Source organism: Vidua chalybeata, chromosome 1 (assembly GCF_026979565.1).
Source record: "Vidua chalybeata isolate OUT-0048 chromosome 1, bVidCha1 merged haplotype, whole genome shotgun sequence".
Classification (NCBI taxonomy): Eukaryota; Metazoa; Chordata; class Aves; order Passeriformes; family Viduidae; genus Vidua; species Vidua chalybeata.
This window is the reverse complement of record NC_071530.1, coordinates 46,208,171-46,233,659: the sequence shown is the minus strand read 5'-3', so window position 1 is coordinate 46,233,659 and position 25,489 is coordinate 46,208,171. Positions and strand designations below refer to the sequence as shown.

At 36.2% G+C, this 25,489-nt stretch overlaps 1 protein-coding gene across 4 annotated transcripts in view; it reads right to left on the bottom strand.

Annotated features, from left to right (window-relative positions):
- The window catches only part of BBS9 (Bardet-Biedl syndrome 9), a 299,832-nt gene that overhangs the window by 121,496 nt on the left and 152,847 nt on the right, over positions 1–25,489 (bottom strand). For 2 of the 4 annotated variants that reach the window (XM_053949185.1, XM_053949253.1), the window contains exon 23: positions 3,526–3,636. The exons of 1 other annotated variant lie outside the window; for it this stretch is intronic. In XM_053949185.1, the coding sequence (XP_053805160.1) occupies positions 3,526–3,636 (111 nt within the window). Of the gene's footprint in view, positions 1–3,525; positions 3,637–16,483; positions 16,597–25,489 lie in introns of those variants that run through there. One more of the 4 variants, XM_053949328.1, reaches the window with a different exon arrangement.

Here is a 25,489-nt window from a genome sequence, read left to right as displayed (position 1 = left end):
CTTTTCCATCAATTTAGTGAAGTTAGTCATGATTTACCAGTATAAAACTCTTTACTCACAAAAAAATAACCAGACCCTTTCTGTGTAAAATAATCAGTAGGAGTATTGGTTGGAAAAAAGGGGTTTTAGGAAGTTCTCTATCCTAGTAAGTAGCATGTAGCACAGGGCATACAAGGAGTTCAAAATACTTACTTTAAGGACTATATACTGATAAATGCATATGTTGTTATTACATCCTAAAGCTCACCACCACCACAGTTCAATTGCTGTTTTAAGGTAGTTTCCCATATTTCTTAGAGATTTCTCTAGAAAGCCTACAGGTACAAGAGCTTCTTTATACCTCTTTGTGACAAACCATATTTTCAATTAATTCCATCAGAAATATTCTAGCACAAGTAAGAGCTTGAGAAGTGGAGCTCTGCAAAGCTCTGTTAATTGCTACCTTCTAGAACACATGAAAACTTCTCCATTAAATCAAATCACCCAAGCAGATGCAATTCTATTTAGAAATTCATAATTTGTAAAGAAGAAAACAGAAGACAGCAGGAAGAGTACATCAAAAGATAAAGGAACTCTACAGTACTTACATAGAGTCTACAATCACTACATTTGTACTTTTGACTGCAGTAGAGCAGTATTATTGGTGTATATTGGTATTATAGCTGAGAGCTCACGGAAGAAGTAAAGACATAACAAGTGAATTTCAAATTACATACAAACTCTCCACTAGGCTTGTGCAGTCTATATGCAATATATGCTGCTCTGTCCTCCTAACCAAAACAGCAAGAACAAAATCAGCAGGGATTTATCATGCTAACATTATTCCTCTCAATGCAATGCACACAGATGCCATGCCTTGAGATGGTAAGAAATGGAATAAGTATTTTCCATTCACTGGGACAGAGAATGTTCAAAGGAGTATTTTGTACCTACTCAAAGCAAAAGCCATCTAAAAGAATCTACTCCTACGACTGCAATAATACCATTAGCTTCCAAATATCATTCATGTAATCCCATTCTCTACTATGAAATCACAATATACTTGGATTAGAAAAAATAAGAAAAACAACACAGTGAGAACTATTTCAGCAATTAAAAGAAAACATCATAAATCTAGTAATTCCCCTTCCAAAGAGACTCCATGATTGGGCTAAAGCCACATTCATTCCACAGACTTGTAGATGACTAGTAGATGTCATTTTCTGATCTCCTAAGTAACTATTACAAGTAAAGCCAAAAGTCTTGCTCACATGCTTAGCAGCTGCCTGGAAAGTCTCAATATAATACTTTACATGAGATAATTTGCAAGTTTGTGACAGGATGATGCCCGACAGCACTGTTTCTCACAGAACAGTCTTCCAGGTCTCAGTTCCTCATTTCCCTCAGTTCCTTGCATAGCTCATACAACACATTATCATATAATCACAGAACATCCTGAGTTGGAAATGACCCACTAGGTCACTAGGGTCATCAAACAACCAACTCTCAACTTATCATGAGAATCTGTCTTGAACTCCATTAGGAAATGAAGGAAGATATATCAAGAAAAATTACTTTTACTCTTTGTCCTTTTTTCTCTCTCATTTACTTCACATAGTTGAATAAAATGCAAACTTAAATAAAAAGATACATAAGACACAGAAAATATTCTTTGAGGGCTCTTTGTAATCACCATGGTCTTGCTGCAGTGCCTGAGCAAGAACTCAGTCCAAAAATATCATGTACAGAAAAACATTGAAAGGCTGTGATTTCATGCCTACTGTTACCTTCAGGTTTAAGTAGCTCCCTTGGCTCTTACACTCATAGCAATTAGAATTTGGTGGCAGATATTCTAGGTGTTCTCTATATTGCAGCACTAACTGGCAGATGGCAGTCAATTCTTACCATGAATGAATTAAACTCACTAGTATAACACATGGCTGTAAACCTGAAGACTTTTTAAAAGCTTTCAAAGTTTTCATTCTGCCTTTTATAAGTTACAAAGCAACAACAGCCAGCTATGTGACGTAAATCTCAATTTATATCATGGGCTAAGACCTAGACTAGGATATGCAGGTCCCCATGCTGTTGTTTCTGGAGCTCATGAATACATTTCTACACTTTTCCACTCATGCTAGTCTTTTCAGTAATAAGGTTATTTAAATATAGGAGAACACTATCTACTGAAGAACATATATGTGCTTGATCAGAAGACGGGAGCATCAGACAAAGAAATAAACTGCCATATGTTTGTGATTTATTAGTCTAGTTGCCTGAAGTTGGAATTTAATCAGGATTGTATCCTACATCAGAGAGATTACATACTTTTCCATTACCAGGAGGTTACTTAACATAGCCAGACGGCAAAGGTTAAACTATATTTATGTCAACTTTGACAGGCTCTTTTCTAATGAACTGAAGTCCACGAGGACCACAGGTAATTCGCACTCTAGAAAAGTCAGAGCTGTAGGTCTTCAGGGGATTTTCAGGTTGTTTTGTAAGCAGGTACTAATTTTTAAGTTACACTGTGGCATTATTATACATTGCTGCCTTAGATATCCTTCTTTCCTGCCCACTATTAAAAATTTGCTAATGTAAATTCTGCTATTAAAGTTAACTATCTATTCCAACTCCCTGCCTGTCTGTGCTACAGTTAGCTGGGCAAACAAGCAGCTGAATGGTTTTTAAAACCACAATTGACTGGGTTTTGCAGATGTGTAAGGACTTTATTTTTGACTGTTGCTGGTTGCAATCTCTAAGCTGCTTTTCTTAACTTTAACACCTAACCATAAAGAAGACTTCTGATTTACAAGCAACATTCAAATATACTTTATAATAAGTATTATAGGATAAAATCAGACAAGGAGAGGGGAAAAAAAGTGTGAAGGTACAACTTAGTAAGCAAAATGTGAAATTGCTATAGTCAAACCCTGAGAATTTACCAGACACTTTATTAAACTGCAAGGCAGTACTTTACAGTGCTGCTTTTAAAATATGTTAACACTATATCACAGTTCCCGGCAGCAAGAAGTCTTTCCAGAAAATGTGTCATCACTGTATGCAGCATATTTTATAGCCAGTATAATTTCATTTTATTATATCCAATAATATTTTTCTGAAATTCTAGGAAGTCTCCCCACAAAAGATAAGTAATGACGATATTTTAATCAGCTGGCACAAAGTGTAACCACCATACCACAGGAAAAAAAAAGTCCCTTTATTACACCAAAATGCCCTTAGTTTCATTTTGCCTCTGTGGAAGAGATCGTGAATAAAACCTGTGAGAATCTCAAGTATTACGTAGCACAAAACCTTTGAACTGTGAAGTTATTTAATTCCAAGACTGACCTTTACAGTTGAGCCATTCTTGACAGAAGAAGCTGGATAAGCTCAGAATCCTACACATTGCACTATTGTAGCAAGAAAAGCTAGAAATTATGCCAACAAAGGCTGAAATATGCGCCATTTTTTTCATATGTCCACAAGCACTCTGAAAAGATGAGCTGTACACCTCTAAGTGAAATAACATAATTTTCCTTTTCTTACCAGGCTTGGATTTCTGCTTTGTGGTCTGCCCCTGACTGGCAAACACTGCTGTGGAGCCTGGTATAACGGTCCTTTCCTCTAGATCAGACTCTGGGATTGTAGCACAGCCACCTAGTTGGAAATGGAAGACACAATGTGGGGTTTATGCAACAAAACAAATTCACTGGTGCATAATTGAGGAAAAAGAGTCGATAAATTAGCTGACAGGAACACATAAAACTAAAATAGTCTTTACTTTCACTTTAAGGAAATATTTGCTAAAGAAAACTATTACCATTATTTAGAAAGGCTGATTATGTTTCAATGAATTCTCTCTACTACTTATGTCATCCTCAAAAAAGTTTGAATTAATTTAGACCACAGAATATGCAAAACTGGTTCCACATAAAACATGGAAAATAATGTGATTTTTATTAAAGATCAGATTACTCGAAGCTATTTTTGTAATAAAGTAATTAAGTGTGAATGAAATAACTTTTAAAAAATCAACACATCTTATGAAGATTGTTAGCTTGCCACAGAGAATGACATGCTGATTTTTTTGGATGGGCTATTAAATATAGTATTTTTATTAGAGAAAACACAGGGACACATTCAGTGTCCAATAACATGCCTTACTCCAGTGATTATAGGATGTATGGTATAACATCTTTGTATGTTTCTATATTGCTGTATGAGCCATTCATTAGACAACACAATTACTTACAGCTCTTTTTCTTCAAATATGTTTAAATACCTACATTTAAACTATGAAGAGAGGTATAATCTAGTAGTAGTAGCATCAGCTGGAGTAGCTTGCAGTGGAATAGGTTGATGTACATTTATTTCAGAACAGCTGTGGTCAGGACACTGGAGGATGTGTCACTGTTCCACAGCAAAAAGATGGCCTCATAGTAAGTGCATTGCCAACAATACAGTACACAGCTGAGCCACCTCTTTTCCTAACAGCCCTCCCAGGAACACCACTAGCAAGCAAACAAATCCATGTACTCATCTATTGGGCTCTGAAAGCACATGTTTGTAAGCAGCACATCAACTCCCAATGGTGCGCACAGACTTTTTACCTTCATGCAAGAGCTGTTCTATTTTGAAAAGGCATGTTCTACTCCAGGCCCCATAAAAAGTGCATCAAATTTGCAGCAACACAGGCTATCCTCCCTTTACTAAAGTAAAAGAGTAAAATTAAAAATAAGGTTGCATTTCTAAGTAGGAGAGTTGCATTTTCCCTGGTAGTTTCAGAAGCACTGGCAAACCAATGCACCATGTCTCGCAGAAATGTACCACCCTGACTAGCCAGGGTAAAGCACAGCAGCTCCAGTGAAGCCCGTGAAAACACTCAATCCTCTCAGATAAAGAACTAATACAGCAGCTTTGGCTCCTAAGGAAGAGTAAAGACACAAGCTGCTTTATCCAAATACACCCTGAGAGAAAGTTTAAGTTGCATCACAGGATTTATGTTTGATTTACAGCAAGCAAATGTTGTCAGTAGTAAAGGAAGGTCAGGAGTAAATGTGTCAGACTTGCAACCCATGACAGCTTCAAATATTTAGGATACCTGCTATGAAAATCAAAGAGAAAACTGGAAATTAAAAAAACTTCTTCATGTTAAAATACTGTAACAGTAGGGTCATGTCTGACATTGCATTAAATATAAATGTACCAACAGCCTAAATGAAAATAAATATCTGTAAACCAGTACTCCTGTGGCCATTTGAAAATTATGACTAAAATGTAAACTACAAGATTTGAGGAAATGGAAATCAGTGCTTTAAAAGTAAATTTAGATTTTTCACATTCTTATTGTTCAGATAAAATCTACATTCTTAAACACTAGCCTGTAAATACAGCATACAAAATTAAGGTTTCTTGCCCCAAAGAACTATTAAGAATGGCATCATACATTTTAGTATTATAACATTTTGTAACAGCATGAGTGAAAACTCACCAAATTAGTATCTATTGAATTTCTACATGGAAATAGAGAAATTTTCTAACATTCACTCTAAAACCCAAAATTCAGTAACTTACATAGCCTTGAGGACTGGTGGCCTTTGGTGCCAAAATATTTCATTCATTTTCAATCATGACAGTAACTGAGTAAGAATTGGAAAAGGTCTATTTGTCCTTAGCTACAACACACTACTTGTTAAAAGGAAGCAGGATGTCATGATTTTGATTTTAATGTGAGAGATTAATTGACATTTACTTGTCATCATACCATCAGAAGTTATTACAATTAAAAGTAAAATTAACTTCTTCCATAAAATTATTTTACTGAGAATACTGACAACTGAAATGTTACCAGTGGCATACTATTTTATATAAAAAAGAAAATTTAGACAGAACCCACAGAGCAGTACTATCAGCATCGATATTAAGAGTAGTAATAACATGTTACTTCTGCAAGGATGCCAATAACTCTTTACTGTGAACTATTTTTTAAATGCTGTTTTTTCATAAAGGCATTCCATGTGCTAAAACCACTTGTTCTCAATGGGGCAGGATTTCATTAGGATTTTTGTGACAATATTTAAATAAGTAATCAGAAAAGAAAGCAATATAATAGTTACACTTTCGCCTTTTTTGAGGCAATGAGTATTACAGGATCAAGGTTTATAGGATCATTTCTACCTTGCTCTTCTAATACCAGTATGACCTTCTAAATAAAGGAGCTACTCAAATTTGCTAAGCATGTCCCTTAACTTGGTCAGATGCATAGGGCTGGGTCACATGACTGGACCCTCATCTACACACAGCCTGCCTCAACACAAGTGGTACCCATTTCTTCCAATGAAACTAACAGGAGATTCCATTTTCTTGCTCCAATCAGCACAGATACACATCCTCAAGATAACAATGGATACCCTGGACAACATGCTATGATTTCCCACAGGAGTGTGGTCTCTGCACCTTCCCTATGACTACTGTCACATTGAAAGAAACATTCAAAGCAAATTTCAAAATTTCACTAGTCTGAAAAAGAAAAGGCATAAGTACACACTACTCAATATAATATTTATACCATAGTAGACCAGGATTTTTTGTGATTCAGAAACATTTTACAACTCAGAAGGACAGCTATATGGGAAAAAAAAAAAAAGAAAAGAAAAAAAAAGAAAAAAAAGACCTTTTCTGCTAGGACTACAAGCTTTTCATTTCATACTTCAGAAGTTCTACTCATGGTCTATATTCTGACTTCTCTGATCAAAACTTTTTTAAGTTAAAAGAACTCTGATTTTTTATAGATATATCTCTAAATACATTTTGATAAGTATTCACTGAATATCTGTTTTAGCAAGTATTTTCAGTTTTTATGCACATTGAATTCTAAAAGAAATCACAGCAACAAAATAATTCACATTCATTCACAATTAACTGAATGGTACAGATCTGAAAAGTGAAATATTTAAGGAAAAAAGGGGAAAAGAGGAGGAATAGTAGTACATAAATCTACACACTGGAAATTATCCAAGCTGAGAAGTCCTCCAGATGTCAGTCTGTAAACAGAGCTTCATAAAATTAATTTTCCCATTAATTGTTGGCAGGAATAACATCTAGAATATGTTATTACATCTGACCCACTCTTTCCCCCTTTTCCATGTAGCTAAATTCTTGTCTGGCACCACTGATCTTTTATCAGTTGTGATAAATCCAAGAAAGCAGTTTTGTCAACAAAACTGCTTGATAGGGTACAACATGCATAAAATTACACTTAAGCTAATTGTGAACTTTGTTCACCAAAGGAAATGAGACTTCTCTTGCTTATTTTCACTACATCTGTTTTTGTAACACTTTTGGTTCTTAAGCTGGAAAAAGATACCAACACCCAAAGGAAATATAAAACACATACTGAACAAAAATTAAGTCCTGACAGTTTTCCTACAGATTCCTATCATCATGTTTTTATGCATTTTAATACAGCATTAAAAGTTGAAAAACAGGAAAACAAAAGTGGTATACATGAGAAAAAAATGAAAAGGCACTTTGAGGTAAAGAGTATTTGAGTTTCCTTTTTCTCTTCCACTCAATCACAATCTAAACTATGCATAAAATTTCCATTTTCCTCTGAAATTAATTCGTACAAGAGTTCACAGAAAGAAGAAAGAACAGCTTCCTGAGCAGTGTTTGGCAGCAAGATAGTCAAAATGTGAGCAGGAAGCTCTGTAAATAGCAGGTTTTGCGTCTATATGCATACCATTATACAATGGAGATAATCTAAACAGTAAAATTATTTCATAGAGACTTCAAAAAGCTATACACAAAACCATGCTTACTTGAGTTTTGTGTTCTGTCGACAATTTTAGGAAAGCGTACACCAAAAATGCAGTCTAATGCTTTAGAGGTTATTCTCTCTTAAAGAGTTTATCAATTAATTTTACTGATTCGGATAGCTGCATTTATTTGAGTCCTCTGAACGTTTTTTAGGATCTTCTGATCAGAAAGTTGCCTGCCTGTTGAAACAAACACTGCATGCAGGTTGTGAAGATAAGTAATGCTATTGCTGCTTTTTAAATGGAAGATAAAACAACAAAATCTATAGAAGAAAACAATACATATTTGAGTGTATTATGAGATCCATAGAACATTTATTCACATACCAGCCCTGGATTAGAGGCTATCATTTGAATAGACACATTCCACGAATGCAAACACATTTCCATTGCAGAGTTTGAGGAGAAAGAGGGAGAAGAATTATGAGAAAGGGAAAAAGGAAGGGAGAGAAATAGGGAGGGAGAAAGAGGGGATTGGGGGACTAAGACAAAAAGGAAGGCAGGGAGGTAGGGGGAGCGAAGGCAGAGAAAAAGGTAAGTTTGTTTGTTTGTTCCTCCTAAATGGGTGTCTGAAAACAGTGTTACAATTCATAATAGCAAACAGTCCAGGTTTACTTCGGATATTCACTTGCGGAATATAGACTCACTAAATAATCAGTTATAGATTTCAGAATTTATCACTTAAGTCTAACAGTGGCTACAATCCTGCAGTCACACAATTCCATTGTTTTCTATGTGCTTTGACACAACCAAATTCAACAAAATTACAGAAAATATTTCTGTATTACATTCCAGTAGAACAATAAATTAGGGGAAAAAAGTTATACCAACAGAATATGTAGTCCAAGATCATAGAAAATCACCAAAACATATTTTTAATGGAAGCACACAGAGACATAGTAAACTGTTGTTCTGATTTACTCATGTTTTACTGAAATGCTTCTTAACAAAACATCCAGTTTTTAAATTCCATAGGTTTTTTTCCTATGATGAATTGTCACTATTTGCACAAAGAGCTATGCAAAAATAATTCACACCAATTCTGTGGCTTCTGTTTGAGCTTGTAGCCCATTCAAATATTTTGAACATGCCTCAGTTCATAAAACCTTGACTTACAAAGTTCAGGGTACTTTGGCAGCAAAAGCTCTTTATGGGAGCAACTGTGGTGTTGAAACTGTCAAATAGTCTTGGCCATTCTTCCAGGATGAGGTTCAGTGCATGTGGTATGCAAGTCATAGGAATGGCATTGGGAAACACATTGCTAACAGCAGATCCAACAGCTGTTTTCATTAAAGACACATTATTGGACATTCAGCCAAGAACACAAGATCAACATTCAGCAGTACCCTTACTAACTCAGGACTGAGAATGCAGGAAGAGTGAACTGTATAAAAATGCCACCCAGTATCTACCAAAGGCACTTGTTACACACTGAGAACAAAGGACGAACGATGACTTCTGCTTCAGCCACAAAAGTGCATTATTCCATCCACCCACCTATTCAGCTGATGAACACAGACTGGCTGAAAAACATGCTCTGTGTTCTGATATGTCTTGGGAGAGGCAACTTAGTGAATTTTGTAGTGCTTGGAGGATTTCCATCTGCTTTTACATAACAGAAAAGAAAAATCAGCTTACAAAGGAATTTTTCAAGGGGATTATCAACTTGACAAACAACACAACCATAAAAATCACTATTTTTTCAGAGCACACTGCCTCACAAAACACCTGGTGGCTTTTGTTGACTTGGTCTCATATCCTCTTCCCCATATTCAGTGTATCACTAAGTCTAGATTTTGATTATCATAACTGTCCTAGGTTACAAGATGTGACTAGGGGCGTGTATTCTATTGCCATCTGTTAGAGAAGGAGCAGTTATCTTCTGTTAATTGGGCAGTTTTCTTTATCTCTTCTACAACCAATCCTCCCTCTAGGGAGATATCTTCTGTTAATGGGCCATTGAGTCTCACTGCATGACTGATACAATTACATCATCCCATTGCGAGAAGCTCTGCCCAGAGGGAGGAACCAAGCATTCCTACCTGGATATAAACTGAGATACTGGGACACCAAGGCAGCCTTCTCCACTGGATTCCCAGAGGAGCAACTGTCTTATCCACTGGATTCCCAGAGGAGGACCAGGTTCATTGACACCACCACTGGACCTTCAGAGGAAAAGTCCACCCTTCTACAGGATCACTGCTTCAACAGAACCATACCTGTCACTGCAGGAGGACTGCAGCCACCATTCCAATTGGACTGCTACCAATACCCTGACCCACAGGGTGTCAGGTTATATTCTGACCCTGTCAGTGGGTTTTTTTGTACTATTACACTTGTATTTTAATTTTCCTAGTAAAGAACTGTTATTCCTATTCCCATATATTTGCCAAAGAACCTTTTAATTTCAAAATTATAATCATTCAGAGGGAAGGGGTTTACATTTTCCATTTCAAGGGAGGCTTCTGCCTTCCCTAGCAGACACCTGTCTTTTCAAACCAAGACAATAGCTAGACATGGCTTTCTTTCCAAATGCTTAAATGCAGCAGTAGCAAAAACTACAGAATATACTGTCATCAATCTATTCTCAGGACTACATTCTCCATTCAGTCACAAACTAATTTCATGCGATCCTTTTGGGGAACTGGAATAATACATCAAAAACTTAAATAGATAATGCTCCCTTTGATAAACACTTTCCTTATTATTTTTCTAAAAGCATATTTAAGTGAATTTCCAATGTCACTTCTGGTTTCTAACTGCCAATACAATAGAGAGCACCTCAAAGACAGTGTTTGGAGCAGCTGGGATCTCAAAAAAACTTTCACAACACTGCCTTTATGCAGTCTCTAACCTTTCCTCAGCATACAGTGAAAGTAAACAGACTAAAACTGACTTTTACAGCCTTGATAACAAACCCTTCTGGTATCCATCATTCTAAAATTTTAGAGAAATATTTTGCTCCTATTCACATTTAAAACACTTGTATTTCCTGGATCACATATATGAAACTTTCTTCCAGTTGAAGACTCAATTATGAAGACACATATACAGACACAAATTTTGGACTCACTTGCGAAGGAAGAGCAAGTCCTCATTCCCTGCACTCAGAAGCTGAAGAGACATTTACAGTCTGTGGCCTGATTTGCAGTGCTGTAACCCATGAGTTACGAAAGCATTCCATCACACAATCATAGTGCAAAGACTGTCCAAGTGAGCAGTCTTTCACTGATTCAGGGGAACAAATAAATATTTATCTTCCGGGAGTTCATAGTATATTGGCCTAAACAAAACACTTAACAACAGGAGGAAGCTAAAAAATTTAGGTTATTGAACCTACATTTAGGTTAGCTGTGAACAAGAAATAAAAGACAATGCAATTTGCTGCATGAGGCCTTGTTATGCTGGGGATTTTGGATGTCTGAGACAGCCTTGATAGAACAGTAGTAAAACAGAAACAGTTTATGAAGGACCTATGCCTAATCCAGATATTAAGCTGAGTGAAATCAAACAAAAAGCACTTGGGATGTATGCTAATGCATGATTCTGGGCTAGAGAATACAGGAAAAAAACATACTGACATCAGATACGTACTAATACATACAAAACCTACTAATGTCAGATATGCTGTGGATAACAGACGACAGTGGACTAGCAACTGGGATTAAAATGTAGGTACTGAAGAAAGCATGTTGCTCAGAAAAACAAAATTAAATTGGTAGAGTAATACTTCCTAGCACTATTGTGATGGACTACTGAAAGTATACAGAATTGACCACTTTGGAAAAGTACTGTAAAGTACTTTAGTATACAAAATGTCAAATTTTAGCAACAAAACAAAAATATCTTATTTCAATAGCGATCACAATTGCATTAATATTATAACAGTGAGAAATGATGGTATTATGAAAATGAAAGAAGATACAAAACCCTCAGAAGGAGTCACAGGCTGACAGAAGGAAAAGGTCCCAGAGTGATGACTAGCAAAATTTTGAAATCCAACGGAAAACTTTTAATGTAAGGAACAAGACAGGCATAACACTATTGAACAAGATACTGGTAAGACATCTGGAACACTGAATTCCTGTTACCATGGTCATGACAGGTTAAATAAATCTGGAAAACTTCAGTTTAAGATTACTAATATCATATAGGAATCACATACCTTATTGACACCTGAACAGATGACCAGTCTTGCTGAGCTAAAACCACTAAAAATGGAACAGACTGATCTTTATCAAAAATGCAATTAGGCCAGAAACCCTTAGTGTCTGGCAAAATAGAAAACACTTGTAGAACAAGAAGGAATTGCTCACAAATTAATTTTTACTAGAAATTAGGTTTCTGACTACCAAGAGAGCAAAGGCTTTGAATCATCCCTGAACATAAACCATGGAGGCAAATAATTTTGTTTATGAATGAGACTAAATTACCTTATTCTAACACAGAGATAGAGTTTCTGAACAAGGGCTTTCTTTTCTTCCTTCCCTTCCATCCTCTCCAAATAGAAAATATAGGGAACAGAGGTCAAAAAAGATAGATTTATCTATTAGCATTCTGAAATTATCCAATTATCTGTTATCTAATTATGATTAATTATCCAATTCCTAAAACATAAATTAATAGATAAATAGAGAATACTAATTTATCTATCTAGTGACGAAAAACATGGATAAAAGCATCATCCCTTAATATTATTCAAATAAACCAACATCTACCTGATGGATTTATAAGACAAACTGCATCTAGATCCTTTGGGCACTAAGAGTTTAGGAAATCAAAGCATTCATAAGGAAAAATGAGAATTCTCTTTTTTAACAACACTGAAGTTCCCTTCTACAGCTGAAAAGCAGCCTTTGTTGAAAATTCTTGCTTCTTTGTAAATTATATCAAAGATAGCATTGTTTCCATGCATTGGAAATTTCTTCTTTCTCAGTTGTACCTAAATATTAGATTTGTTCATAGTATGTAGAACATGTAAATAATGCTGTATTTGTTTAGTCATTAAAAATGTTCTTTTAACATAATTGTCAGCTATTACTTTTATTGATTGCACTGGGAGACAAGAATCAATCCAATTATACTAACCTATCTTTGCTCCAACACTGCAAAAAGAAACATACATTACTTATATTTACTTTATTTTCACTAACATTTACTACTTCATTCACTATATATTCCACTGACCAAATAAATCCAAGTATTATTTTGTGTTAGGTCAACCTTCTACAGCATTAAAATCTCTGGGATTAACTTTAAGAGGAATCAAGAAAAGGCAAGTTTGGCTCCACTAAGTATCATAATACCATTAAATTAGTTTAGTTTATTTGGAGGAAATGAGCACAAAACTGTACATAATAATTTAAAATTACATCTTATCCTATAGACAGAACTTTTTCCTTTGTTTACAGAATTTCCTATTCAGAAAATTTTACTCTACAAATGACACAGAATTTTATTCTTTCACTAGTACCACACCTATACCTGTGTAAATCATGCAAATTTACTAAAGTCATTACCATTCAAATGTTATGAAAATGATACAACTGAGGGATAAACAATTTTGCATATATAAAGGTTTTGTGTCATATCTCCTGCAAGCATTTTTAAAAGTAGCCCAGAGATTGATGCACTTCACATGATAAACTTTAAATAGAATTGACTTTACATAATTGCAAGTATCTTTTGATCAAACACAAGGTATCTGAAGATCTGAAAAACAATGCTTCCAAAAATCTCTAATAACTAGGGAGAATCCTGGCACTGAACTTTTCAGAGAGGGGGAAGAGATTCAGTTTGACTAATGTCATAAAATTAACTACATCCACTAGAAGATAATGAATAGCTCAAATTCAGATGCTGTTTTGGGTGGTTTTTTTTGTTTTTGTTTTTTGTAAAAAGCAAGGTCTGCTTTTACAGTAAAAATGCTATGTCTGAAACAAAACAGCTTTTTATATGAGAAAGCACAGGATTAACTGTTCTGTTTCATTTATTTAAAAGCTGACATTGCTGCTACTGTCTAAGATAATAAAGTAAGTGACAGAGCAAGTGATGCTCTTAGTCTGCTACTTTTATGCCTTATGCTTATTTAATTCTCTGGGTTTTAAGGATCATCTTGTAGCTTGACCAGGACAAGGGCCTACTCATTTTTAAAACATACTATATTTCTAAATGTGATTGGATACCCTGAAATCTGCTTAAGTACAAAGTGAAAATTGTATGAAAAGGGGAGCCCCTACTCCCCCCCCTTCCCCTCCAAATCACATTTTTCTTTCTTTGTACATCAGTACATGCTAAACTGAAGTGTACATTTTTTATTGCTTATTTTAAATAAAACAATTTAGAAATGTCTACCTCATCTTCAAGGAAAGTATACAGAGCAAGATAAAGACTAAAATATGAAATATACTATTCCAAATACAGCTAAATATATTGGCCAGATAACACAAAACTGGACATCTTATGGCTTGCTTTGCCAAATCACACCAATCAAGAAAAAAAAGAGAGGAAACAAGCTTAGAGGTCCTGCCAGGAACCTGCTCCAGGCCAGAACCTCCATGGGGTCTCAACCTCCTTTAGGCACATCCACCTCCATGGGCTGCAGGTGGATAATCTGCTCCACTATCTACTTGCATGGCCTGCCTCACCATGGTGTTCACCACAGGCTCCTGTGCCTGGAGTACCTACACCACCTCCCTCTCCACTGACTTTGGCATCTGCAGAGCTGTTTTTCTCACTTCTCTCTCCAGCTGCAGTTTAACAGACTGTTTCCCCCCCTTCTTAAATACACAATCCCAGAGGTGCTGCCACTTTTCCTTTACTAGTTCTTTTTACAGTCCACCTCTTCTTCCTTTAAACTATCTTGCCACTGTACTGACTTCCTAGCCATACTTTCTCTACTTGAACATTGCTTAAAAGAAACTAACTAGGCCAAACACCTGTATCTGAGTGGCAAACCAAAGACCATCTAAAAATATGAGATCCAAAGATCATCACTGTCACTTGTTGACTTCACACCTGTGACATGTGTTATCAACTTCTTTTGACAGTTCATTAACAGCACTAGCAATCTCTTAATGCCCACAATTGTGGGATATCTGAAGTTATTCTAAATATTTTAGAGTCAAATTTACTACAAACACTATTATCAAATATTGTCCTGTTCATGTCATTAGACAGAAGAAGTATTCAATATGATAATACAATTACATCATTTTGACTGACCGGTTGGGGTTTTTTGGACTTGATATCAACTTTCACTCCAACAGCACTACAATTCCTCCAAACCTTGGTAAGATCTGAACTCCTTCATTAAAAACAGTAACTTGATGGGAGACAATTTATAAATAAACAAGACTCATCAAAAACCCCACAAAACACCACCAAAAAAAAATCCCACTATGTAAACATCATGCTTCTTAACTTCCTTCCATTGAAAATCTGTGTTCAAATAAAGAATTTGTTGTATATCCAAGCTTACTGTGGCATAATGATTCTCTTCAAGTAATCTTCTCTCAAGATTACTGAAGCATGCTAGGTTGTCTCAGCTCCTCTCCATAAAATAAGCTTAATGACCTCAAACACAGAATAAATAAAGGCCAAGGATACATTTCATTGGTAAAAAAAGTGTTCTCCACCCCTTTGCTTTAATTTGGTCATGTCTATAACACCAAGTGAAGCAGAGCAATGGTAGCCTGTCTTGAGAGTGTAAGACTTCACAGTGAAGATTCCATGTCCCCTCTGAACATTGTTAAAATGCTTCTTAACTCTGCTCTTTTCTGAAACTATAAGTTTTGAACGTGATTTCATATCCAACAAACAGTTCCCTACAGGCCAATGTACTTTCTTCCTCATTCAAAATTTAGGAAATCAGGCCAGTATCTAGAATGCAACACACACCTCAACATTCTGAGTATATGACAATAAATTAGAGGTTTGCAAAGCCTTGAAAAATATTATCCTAATTAATTTTAACAGATGAACTCAGGATTAACTTCAAATAAAAGATTGTATTATTGTTAGTAAGCACTACATCATTTACATTAAAATACTAGCTATACTTTGTTCATATTCAGAAAAAAATACTTGTTAGAAATGTTAAAAAAGAAACTCCATTGGCTAAATATAGATTTTCCCTTTCCAAATGACCCAGAACTAAAAGAGAAATTGGAAAAGACATTGTCTAGATAATGATTTACCTAAATAGAGTTACTGAAATCCAGCTCCAGTTTCCGTTATATAGCCAAACAGCCTGCAGGTATAATATCTTCAGCTGGCACCAGGCTTAATGCTTTTTTATTGATCTTCCCATGGCTTAAGTGCACACATAGGATACAGATTGTTAAACAATTCTTGTTATCTATCACTGATTATGGAAATACAATACATCTTGCAGCAGCATCTGCACTTTCTCTATCATGAAATGCTACTTAAAGCAAACTGTCCATTTTATCCTGTGAACTCTCTAACACTTGTGGGGGTTGTTTTTGGGTACCACCTAAATGGCTGAATTTGTTAAGTACCAATTACACAAAAAGCCCTTTCTGTTACAGTCCATGTTAAAAGTGATAAAGTGTAATTAGATACTTTGTATTTGATTTGCAACAAATGCAATATATAATTAAAACTGAAAGTAATAAGTACTTTCAGATTCTTTCTATTTCTTCTCTTCCCTAATTGATCCTTACCTTCTTCTCCTTTGAAGATTTCAACAAATTTGTGGGATTTGCTCAAGTCAGTCTTTGCAAAGGGTTTGGGACAGCTATAAATACAGCATGCTGAGTGTTTCCTATTTGGTGCTCTGTAGGAATTAATAGAAATAAATAAATTCAATTTTCATATTTTCTTTATACTTTTGTCTCTGTACTTGTCACAAAGACAAGAGTATAGCACAGCCATCATAGCATCTAATTTACAAGGAAAAATGTGGCTTCTTCAGCCCTCTAGGTTTTTTTCCTCGCAAAATGGAGTTCTGTAGTTGTGTTTTCCTTTCTACTAAGATCAAATTTGCAAAAAAAGCAAAAACAAACCTTCTGTACCTTCCTTTTGTCCAAACACCAAAAGAAGACCCAACTGATGTGAATTCAGACTCTGAAGGTACTTTTAAAAGAAGTCTACATCAGGGTTCACTCTCATGCATTCTGCTAAGTCAGGTTACCAAACACTGTATGAATGTTAGAACAGTAACAGAGAACTGTCAAGTAAAAAGGAGAAATCCTGACTAAATTAAGTCAATGGCAAAACTCCCAGTGACTTCAATGGGGCCAGGATTTCATCCTTATCTTGTTCATCAAAGCAATTATTTCACTGTTCAGAAGGATCAGACTGCTGCACCTGCCAAGAATTTCTTAAAGCAGCCTACCACGGTGAGTCTCAATCATATCTATTCCTTTTTCATTCTACTAAGATAAATTCTTCAGCTGACAAAAATATAACATCACAAACAGCATCCACAACAAAGATCTTTCCTCCTTCTTAGAAAATGTGCCAGACATAATAAAGCTCTCCTTAGCACAACCTTACCACAGGTCTGCAAATGAATGATTATCACTCCCTTAACACCTACTCCCAACCACTGATGGTCATGCCTGCTAAAGTGGTATACCTGCATTAAATAAGAATGATTTGACCCAACAAATGAAGTGCTTTCTTGATTTGGCAAAGTGATAAAAAAAAAAAAAAAAAAACAACCTTCCTATTTTACAGTGAATCACAAAGTACACACTGGAAGGAATATCTTCTACATACCATGTGTCATGGTTGGACACTGGCGCAATGCCAGCATCCCCATGAAAATGCACCTTCCCTAAATAAATGCTGTGAGATGTTATCAGGAACAGAGCAGAGCAATAACAAATAAGCTTAATAACAAAGGGAAAAAAAACTTTATTAAACTACTACTAATACAGAAAACACATAAACTAAATCTAGGATGAAGACCTTTTAAAACACCCCTCCTCGTCCCAATTTCTAAAAACACTCAGCCATGAAACATCATCCAGGATTCTTGATCAAATTACCACCCTTCAGGTAATCTATACTCAAACTATCAAGGGAGAGAGAAGTCTCTCTTGCACCACAGACCCCCCAGGAAACACAGCTGCCCCCCTGTGTTTCCCTGTCACACATGGCAACCACCCAGGAAAAAAAATCTGCCAGTGTGACACTCTCCTTTCCATGTCACAGTGCTCTCACCACTGTGCATGGACAGACTGCTCATAGGGCTCCTTTAAGGATGCTTTGCCACGGACTCAAAGATACAACAGTTCAGTTTCTCATCCTGGGACTACAGTCCCCCCCATTTTCCCCTGGGGCTGAGGGGTCCAAAAACAGGACTCATCTTCTTCCCAAAGACAGAGGGTATCACTGTTCCCTCTTCAGCTTTCTTCATTTCTCGCCATTCTTGTGCTGTCGAAGCTGAAACAGGTCTCCCTGGGTCACCACTGCATCCCCCTAAAATGCAGTCTCCATTGCAGGAGATTTTGGTTCAGTCCATGGCTAACAAGAAAAGTCCAGCCAAAAGCTACTTCATCATCTCCTCCTACCTAAATATTTCTTCTTCTACCATCTCAGGTCCCGGACTATCTCTCTTCCACTACAAATCAAGGAGGAGTAATACTTTTAAAAAGCCCTCATTTCCTGGAAAGGGTTAAAAGTTCAGACTCCTTGGACGGCTGATATCTCGGTCCGGTGTTCCGCCTCCCACGCTGGACATTCCCCCCCCTTCTCCTTCTCCTCTGCCGGCAAATTTCCAGGTGCCGCCAGGCTCTCTGTCTCTTTCCCTCTTGGGGGGGGGGCCAAAGGCATCTCCACTTCTCTCCATCCTTCCGTCCAGGAGCTGGCTCGGTTCCAGACCCTCAGCCCCTCGGCCTACCTGGACAAGGCCGCGTGGCTTCCCCTCCCCCACCCAGCCCGTGGCTGGGCAGGGGAGAGCCTGCACTCTCTGACGACCGGAACCAAAAGAGAGAGTTCTCCTGGGAGTTCTTGCTTTTAACCCCCTGTGTTCTCAGAGACGTGTCCATACTTTCAGTGGTCACTCCAGGTGCCAATATCCAAACCTGACCACCAATTGGTTTGACCCAACTTCCTGGAAAAAATTCACTTCCATGTCAAACCACGACACCATGGACCCAAATTCAGAGTAGATTAACTGTGAGAAGTATAACTGAACACTTCTTCTATTTCTTCACAAGGTTTACAACATACACTATAACTATACTAATCAAAATGATGTCATGTATATGTAATTCAATAGCCAGAGAGAATCAACTTATCCACATGAGAATCAATTTCACGCTAAGCTAAAAGAAAACTGGTTTTAATGTGCTGCAAAATGACCAAAACCAAAGCTCTTTTTGACATAGACTCCAGTATTTTTATTTGAAAATATTTGAGAAATCTGTTGTAAAATTATATAACAAGCATTTTGTCGTGGGGACAGGACATTTTCTCCTTGATAATTAATTAAATGATGTATCTAAGCACAACTGCTTCATTTTTTCTCCTCAGACTGGGATATAATTGCAAAGTATTAATTCTGCCAATACAGTCCCTTTGTAGGGAAACATGGCAGTTGTTTACTGCCACAGGCATCATAAGAACTTGTCTTACTTTCAGAAGGACTTTTAATCACAGGAGCATAAGAAAATCCCGTCTGTAACATGTTATATGACCTCTAGATCTTAACATATTTAAATACTTCATCATATCTGGCTGGAGTCTATTTTACATTACTCCATAGAATCTTCTCCATCTCAACTCAACAACTTTCTGGTAAAATGTAACCAGACCCATAATTTATTGCGCTAACTTTAATCTCCTGCGTAACTCCTGTCACATTGTTCCATGCTTTATTAACAACCTGATTTAAATGAGAATGCCAGTTCATAACTTCATTTAAGCATCTCTGAACAGCAACCTAATACCCCTAATGACTACTCTGGTTACAAGAAACCTGCTCCATTTTAGAGAAAATAAAACCAACTAATTCATACCTATTTAAATACATTTTAAGATTGGAAAGTCTGATCATTCAACAAGGTTTTACCCTGATTTTCCTCCACAAATCCCTATATGTAATTCAAGCATCCATTCATTTACAAGTTGGTTTCAAGAATGTCATCAGCAATTATTTTCACTTTAAAAACCCTCAGTTTTGACTGAAAAGTTTATTTGAAAAAAGTGCTAGAAGAAACATATGCCTATCAATACTCTGATAGAGTTTTAAGATAATTACAGAAGATTTCTCAGTGCAGCCATAAAATTTAATATAGTTCAGCACCACATAACTTACATTAAAAAGATTGTTCATAATATTTATTACCTCTAGCTGCACTATTTCTATTCACCCATCCATTTGAATTGAGGCATCCTTCATCATCCATATACATCAGACCTTCTCTTTGATCTCTAATGGTAAATTTAAAGGCTGAGTAAATGTTCTTTGAAACACAGTGTGGCACAGCTGTTTATTGTTACACAGAAGACAGTAAGTCATTAAAATTGAGACTCAATTAAAACAGTGGAACATCCCCCTAATCATGTCCCAGCTTTGAAGTAATACCCTTTTTGGTGATATCTCTAATTTACAGTTAACTTGTTTTCTTAAAGTGGAGTAAGTCAAGCTTTGGTTAGGGTCAGAATTAATAAAGTACATCTATCATCAAAAGACAGAGAGCTCCTGGCAAAGCACCCCACTGTGGTATTTGCACTTAGAATACACAGCAAACACCCACCAGATATGCAGCCTACCATGATAATCGCATGAAACCCACTAAGCCTGCAGTTTTTACCAGTTTGCTGAAGGCTTTTACAATCCTAAAAAAAATACTTCAGCATTACGTAGCTAAATACACATTACTCTTTTCTTAGTTCTTCAGCAATAATCTAATTAGTAGAGGGTGAGCTAAGTCTTTGCCTCAAAGTGTAACTGAATGTAGACAAAACCTTAAGGATTCAAGTTTATGAACTCTTTCCTTTTGCATCCTTGTTATCATCAGTCTTTGTGTTTCAGCCAGGACACAATTAGGAAAAAAAGAATTATTTTTTAAAAAAATTTTAAATCTGCCAGAGTCATGAAGCACCGCATATGTTTGATTTGATGACATTTTCCAGCTCAGATACCATTTCAAAGTTTTAGGGATGGGCAAGTTGAATAAACACAGGAGCAAGGGAAACATGAATTTATGGACCTTCACTTACCATGTGAACATTAGCTGAACCACTGATACAGGGCTCATTAACAGCCTTAACAGCTGACTACTCACAAAAAGCAAACAGTCCTAAACATGCTCTCATTCTTTAAAAATCCAGAAAAATTAAAAAAAAAAAAAAAAATCTGCCAGTTTAATACTGATGATATACTGATGATACACAGCTTTGTAACAATGTCAGGCATTTAGATTCAGGAAGATGCTATCCTTTTTCTCCCTAAGAAAAATCCATCAAGACCATGGGGGTGCAATTCACAACATAGCTACTGAGGAACATTGACTGCCATCCACAACCCAAGATGCTGCCTCAAAATGGCAGTATTTTAATCCTTAGGCTGATACCCAAGGGTACGAGTGACCCTTGCCGAGGCACTGGCTGTGTCCTGTGCTCTCTAAAACCCAGCATGTCCAATTACATCTATCTCCAGGTTTGGGATCCAACCACCCAGAGGCACTGAAAACTCCCCTACATCACCAGATGGAGCTGGCTGGGTAATGTTCCCTGAAGTTCAAGAGCTCTCTCTCAAATTAGTGCAGTTAACCTCAGGGAGTAATTCTTTAATTGCAGCATAGTTTTCCACTGCAGAAAAGGAAAAAAAAAAAAAAAAAAAAAAAAACAAAAAAAAAAAACAAAAAAAAAAAAACACCAAAACAAAGAGAAATCATTTATTAGTACAGACATCCCTGGCTCTCTGAAACTCACAACCCAAGAAAATTTTTGCTGAAGTTATATTTAAACTGCAGTTCAAAGCTTTGTTATCATACAAGTATGCATTTTAAAAACAATCTTCTAGTACAGAGTTTGTCATGCTTAGACTAAGACCCAAGGCAATTTCAGCTTCAAATGTTAAAGCCACCCTTTTACATAAAGTTAAAAGACCTTTAAAACTAAATTTTTTTTGTTTCAAAAAAGCACTGGGAACTTTCCTGTATGCAACTCAAAACCAGCTGTACTTTGCAAGTGAAAACCTTCCAAGTGCCTGGCTCTCTGCAGATTTTTGGCAATTCTGTCTGAAAAACTGAAAAGTGGGGGCCTGAGCCAAAGCTTACTGAAGTCTGTGGAAAAACTCCCACAGATTTCATCAGGATTTGGATTAGGCTCTGAAAAAGTCTGAAGTAATTGAAAAATCAGTTCTGCATGTATAAAATATGAAATTTTCACTAGGTTTAGATTTATTGGACTTCTTTATGGTAATGTGGAAGAGCAAATACACTGTAAATGGTGTTAGTGATGTACATACGGTTTTACACTGTTAATTCACCAGAGTTCCATAAACTTGTACATGTTACTTACATTGCCTACATAATAGAAATCATGAAATCAATCCCATGTATACAAACACCTTCATTTTAAAGTGACCTGAATATTAAGGAAAAAATAGCATTAATACCTTTATTGTTCAAGTGGGTTTTAAAATTTTTTTTAACTGAAGACTAAACAGACCTTAAAAACTGCAAGACAAACTCAGTGATAACATATATAAAAAAATAATTATGGAAACAACTACCTCATTCTGGTCACACTTGCTTAGGGCAGTTTATAATGTAACAGTAGCAATTTCAGCTAAGGTGCACCTAATTTATGGCAACATAAGAGAATCAGGTTTAGTCAACCTAAATGTGCCAAAAAACCAAGAATAGCAAATGTAAAATAAATGGATTATGTACCTGAAATAATGGTCACAACATCTCCTGATGTGTAAGCCGCTGCATCTCTACTGACTGAAGGATGCTACTCCCAGTCAGAAGAAACTGAGTAAGTCAATATACTTGACATATCCTGCTTCATTCTTCTGTATCATCTCTCTGCTTATAACTATTTGTAGATGGATAATTTGCCATGGTTGTACTTAAGAAAGGTAGACAACCCCTTTAATTTTTTGGTGGTCTTGTCTAGATAGGGATTGCAAAGGAAAAGTAATGTCATGCAAACTGCAGAGCTAATTATGGTCTTCAAATGGCTGCAGCTCATGCACAAATACCAGTGCACTTCATGATATAGGCTGTTCTTCAAATATCACAGGAAACAAAAGCTTAGAGGAACCAAACCTGGCAAGTGGAAATCCAAAGACTAACTAGACATACAAGACTGAATCTTCATTAATACCATACCTTAAATAAAATTATTATGCTACATTATTAAAATTTGGCTTTATTTTTAAAAATTACAGAATTTGCAGCCTCTTAAAAAATAACTATCCAGGTTTTAGCTTTACTTTTTTTTTACCTGCTATTATTGAATCTTCTTAAATGGAAGGTCAGAGACTGTACACTTTTCTCCATTAGCAATACTTTTTCCATAGTTTTGAACAATTACCTTATTAATGCAGATTTTAGAAGTTTATTTTTGCTTGTGGTCTCTAAATGTTTCGAACAACATAGAAAATAAAGTCCAGTGACAAGCAGGATCATTAGGGGAAATTTTCTCAACTGACAATTATTTTCACCAAAAGCTTACCTCAACATTATGAATCATTTGTGACCACTTATACCTAAGTAGGACATATTAAAATTTAATTTCAATGCAAAGAGCCAGCAATAGAATCGTGCACACCAAGGCACTAATGTGTTGATCTGAACTGTACTTAGTCGAGACAAGTTGGAATTGCAATACTGCCAACTAAATTTCATAGTACCACAAATGAATGAATCTCAAATCTCAAGAGGGATTTCTTTTTTATTCATTATGCATGACATTTTCCTCTTTAAATTATTCATTTTTTAAAAAAATGTTATTGCTTTAGCCTTCTTAACCTTTGTACTCCTTTCCCCTGTGGTTTTTGCCAGCTGTAATATCAATTGAAGAGGGGAGATGTTCTAAACAACATAATAAAAACCTTTTCACAACCCTACAAAAAAATGTGTCTTGTTACTCTTCCATCTTATTTTCCCCTTTTCACAACACTGGAACTTGGATTGCCCTGAGGGAAAAAAAAAAGCTTCTATTTTCTATCAATGTTTTCATTTCAATTAAAAAAAATATTCAAATGCTTTACCATTATTTATATAATCCCTGAAAATTAACCACTAGGGGAAATATCATTTGAGTCCTGCAGGGTGATGAAAGTTGACCAAGTGAATTAAAATTAAAGACCACCTCAGACATTGTTCCCTACTTTCTTCCCATGTCTGACATTCAGAGTTCCTGTTTTCAGTGTACTCACCTGAACCAAGCCAAATGATGTAAGAACAGGCTGCAATGTGTTGTTAGGTTCACCACAATGTATTAATCTGTGTTTTAACAGTAAAACACCTAAAAAAAGGTGCACATAGGAGGTATGACAAGACTGCAAGGCATATTTGAACTCTGTTTAATACAGAGTATTACAGTATAACCTTGGGAACATCACTTATCTCCTGCATAGTTCAATTTTCCTTTCCACATAAATAAATGACCAGAATTACTAAAACAATAGAAATAAAAGTTTTAAAGAGCTAAGGAAATTACAATGGAAAGAAAATACAAAGAGTAAAGATCCACATCAGAGAGCCAAGCAATTAAGTTTCTGGCTCTACTAAACTGTTCTTAAACTTTTCTTAAGGTACCACAAAAACTTGTTGCTATAAGCTCTCCCAAAATTCTCCCTAATGACTTGCTACTCCCCTTCCTTTTCGCTAAATCAGCTTTATGGGACAAGGGGCATATTTTAGTCTCAAAAATAGAACCCAATTAGTTTAAAATGCTTGATATATTACTATTCACTTATTTCTAGGCTTTTATATCAAGGTAGAACTGTCCATTGTGAACACCTGATAATTTTCTGAAGAAATATTTCCAACACAAAGAACTAGAAGTCAAATTAAAGCTGCAGCATTGTGTCATGTTCCATTATATACTATAGTATGTCTCATTGTTAGCTCACCCAACACAATTTAACAGGAGCGCATGACAATGTTAAGGGCTGCAAGAGTTAGAGGAGCTTCTTTGCTCTTATCATTCTTATGTGATTATCATTGCAATTAGATGGAGAGAAGAAAGTTATGTTTAAACTGGCACAACAGTTCAGCCATGCAGAGCTGCACAAATTGGACACAGAAGTACACAATGATTGCACTGTTTATGGATTTAGTCTCTGTTACGCCTTTGTCAAACCTTGTAAAAATCTCCTTGCCTGACAGATCCAGACTGGTACCACAGGACTTTCCCCGCAGTTACTGCTTTGGGGGCCCCAGATTGACAGCTGACCAGGAAAAGGTCTTCCTACCCTTTTGTTGTCACCTCTCCCTGTTGGACTAATTTACTCCCTTGGGTGGCTAGTGATGGGAGTACTTGCTCCAGCTATCACAGTGAAGGGACTGTGCATGGAGTTGCATGGACATCAAAGGGCACAGGATGGAGAAGGAAACCAGTGAAGCCAAATGTAGAGAGAAGAAATACAGAAAACAATTGTGGAAAACCAGAGGGGGAAAAAATATGAATCAGAGCCATACTGGAAGCCTTACTAGAAGGAAGAACTAAAAGGAGAAGACAGTACATGTTTT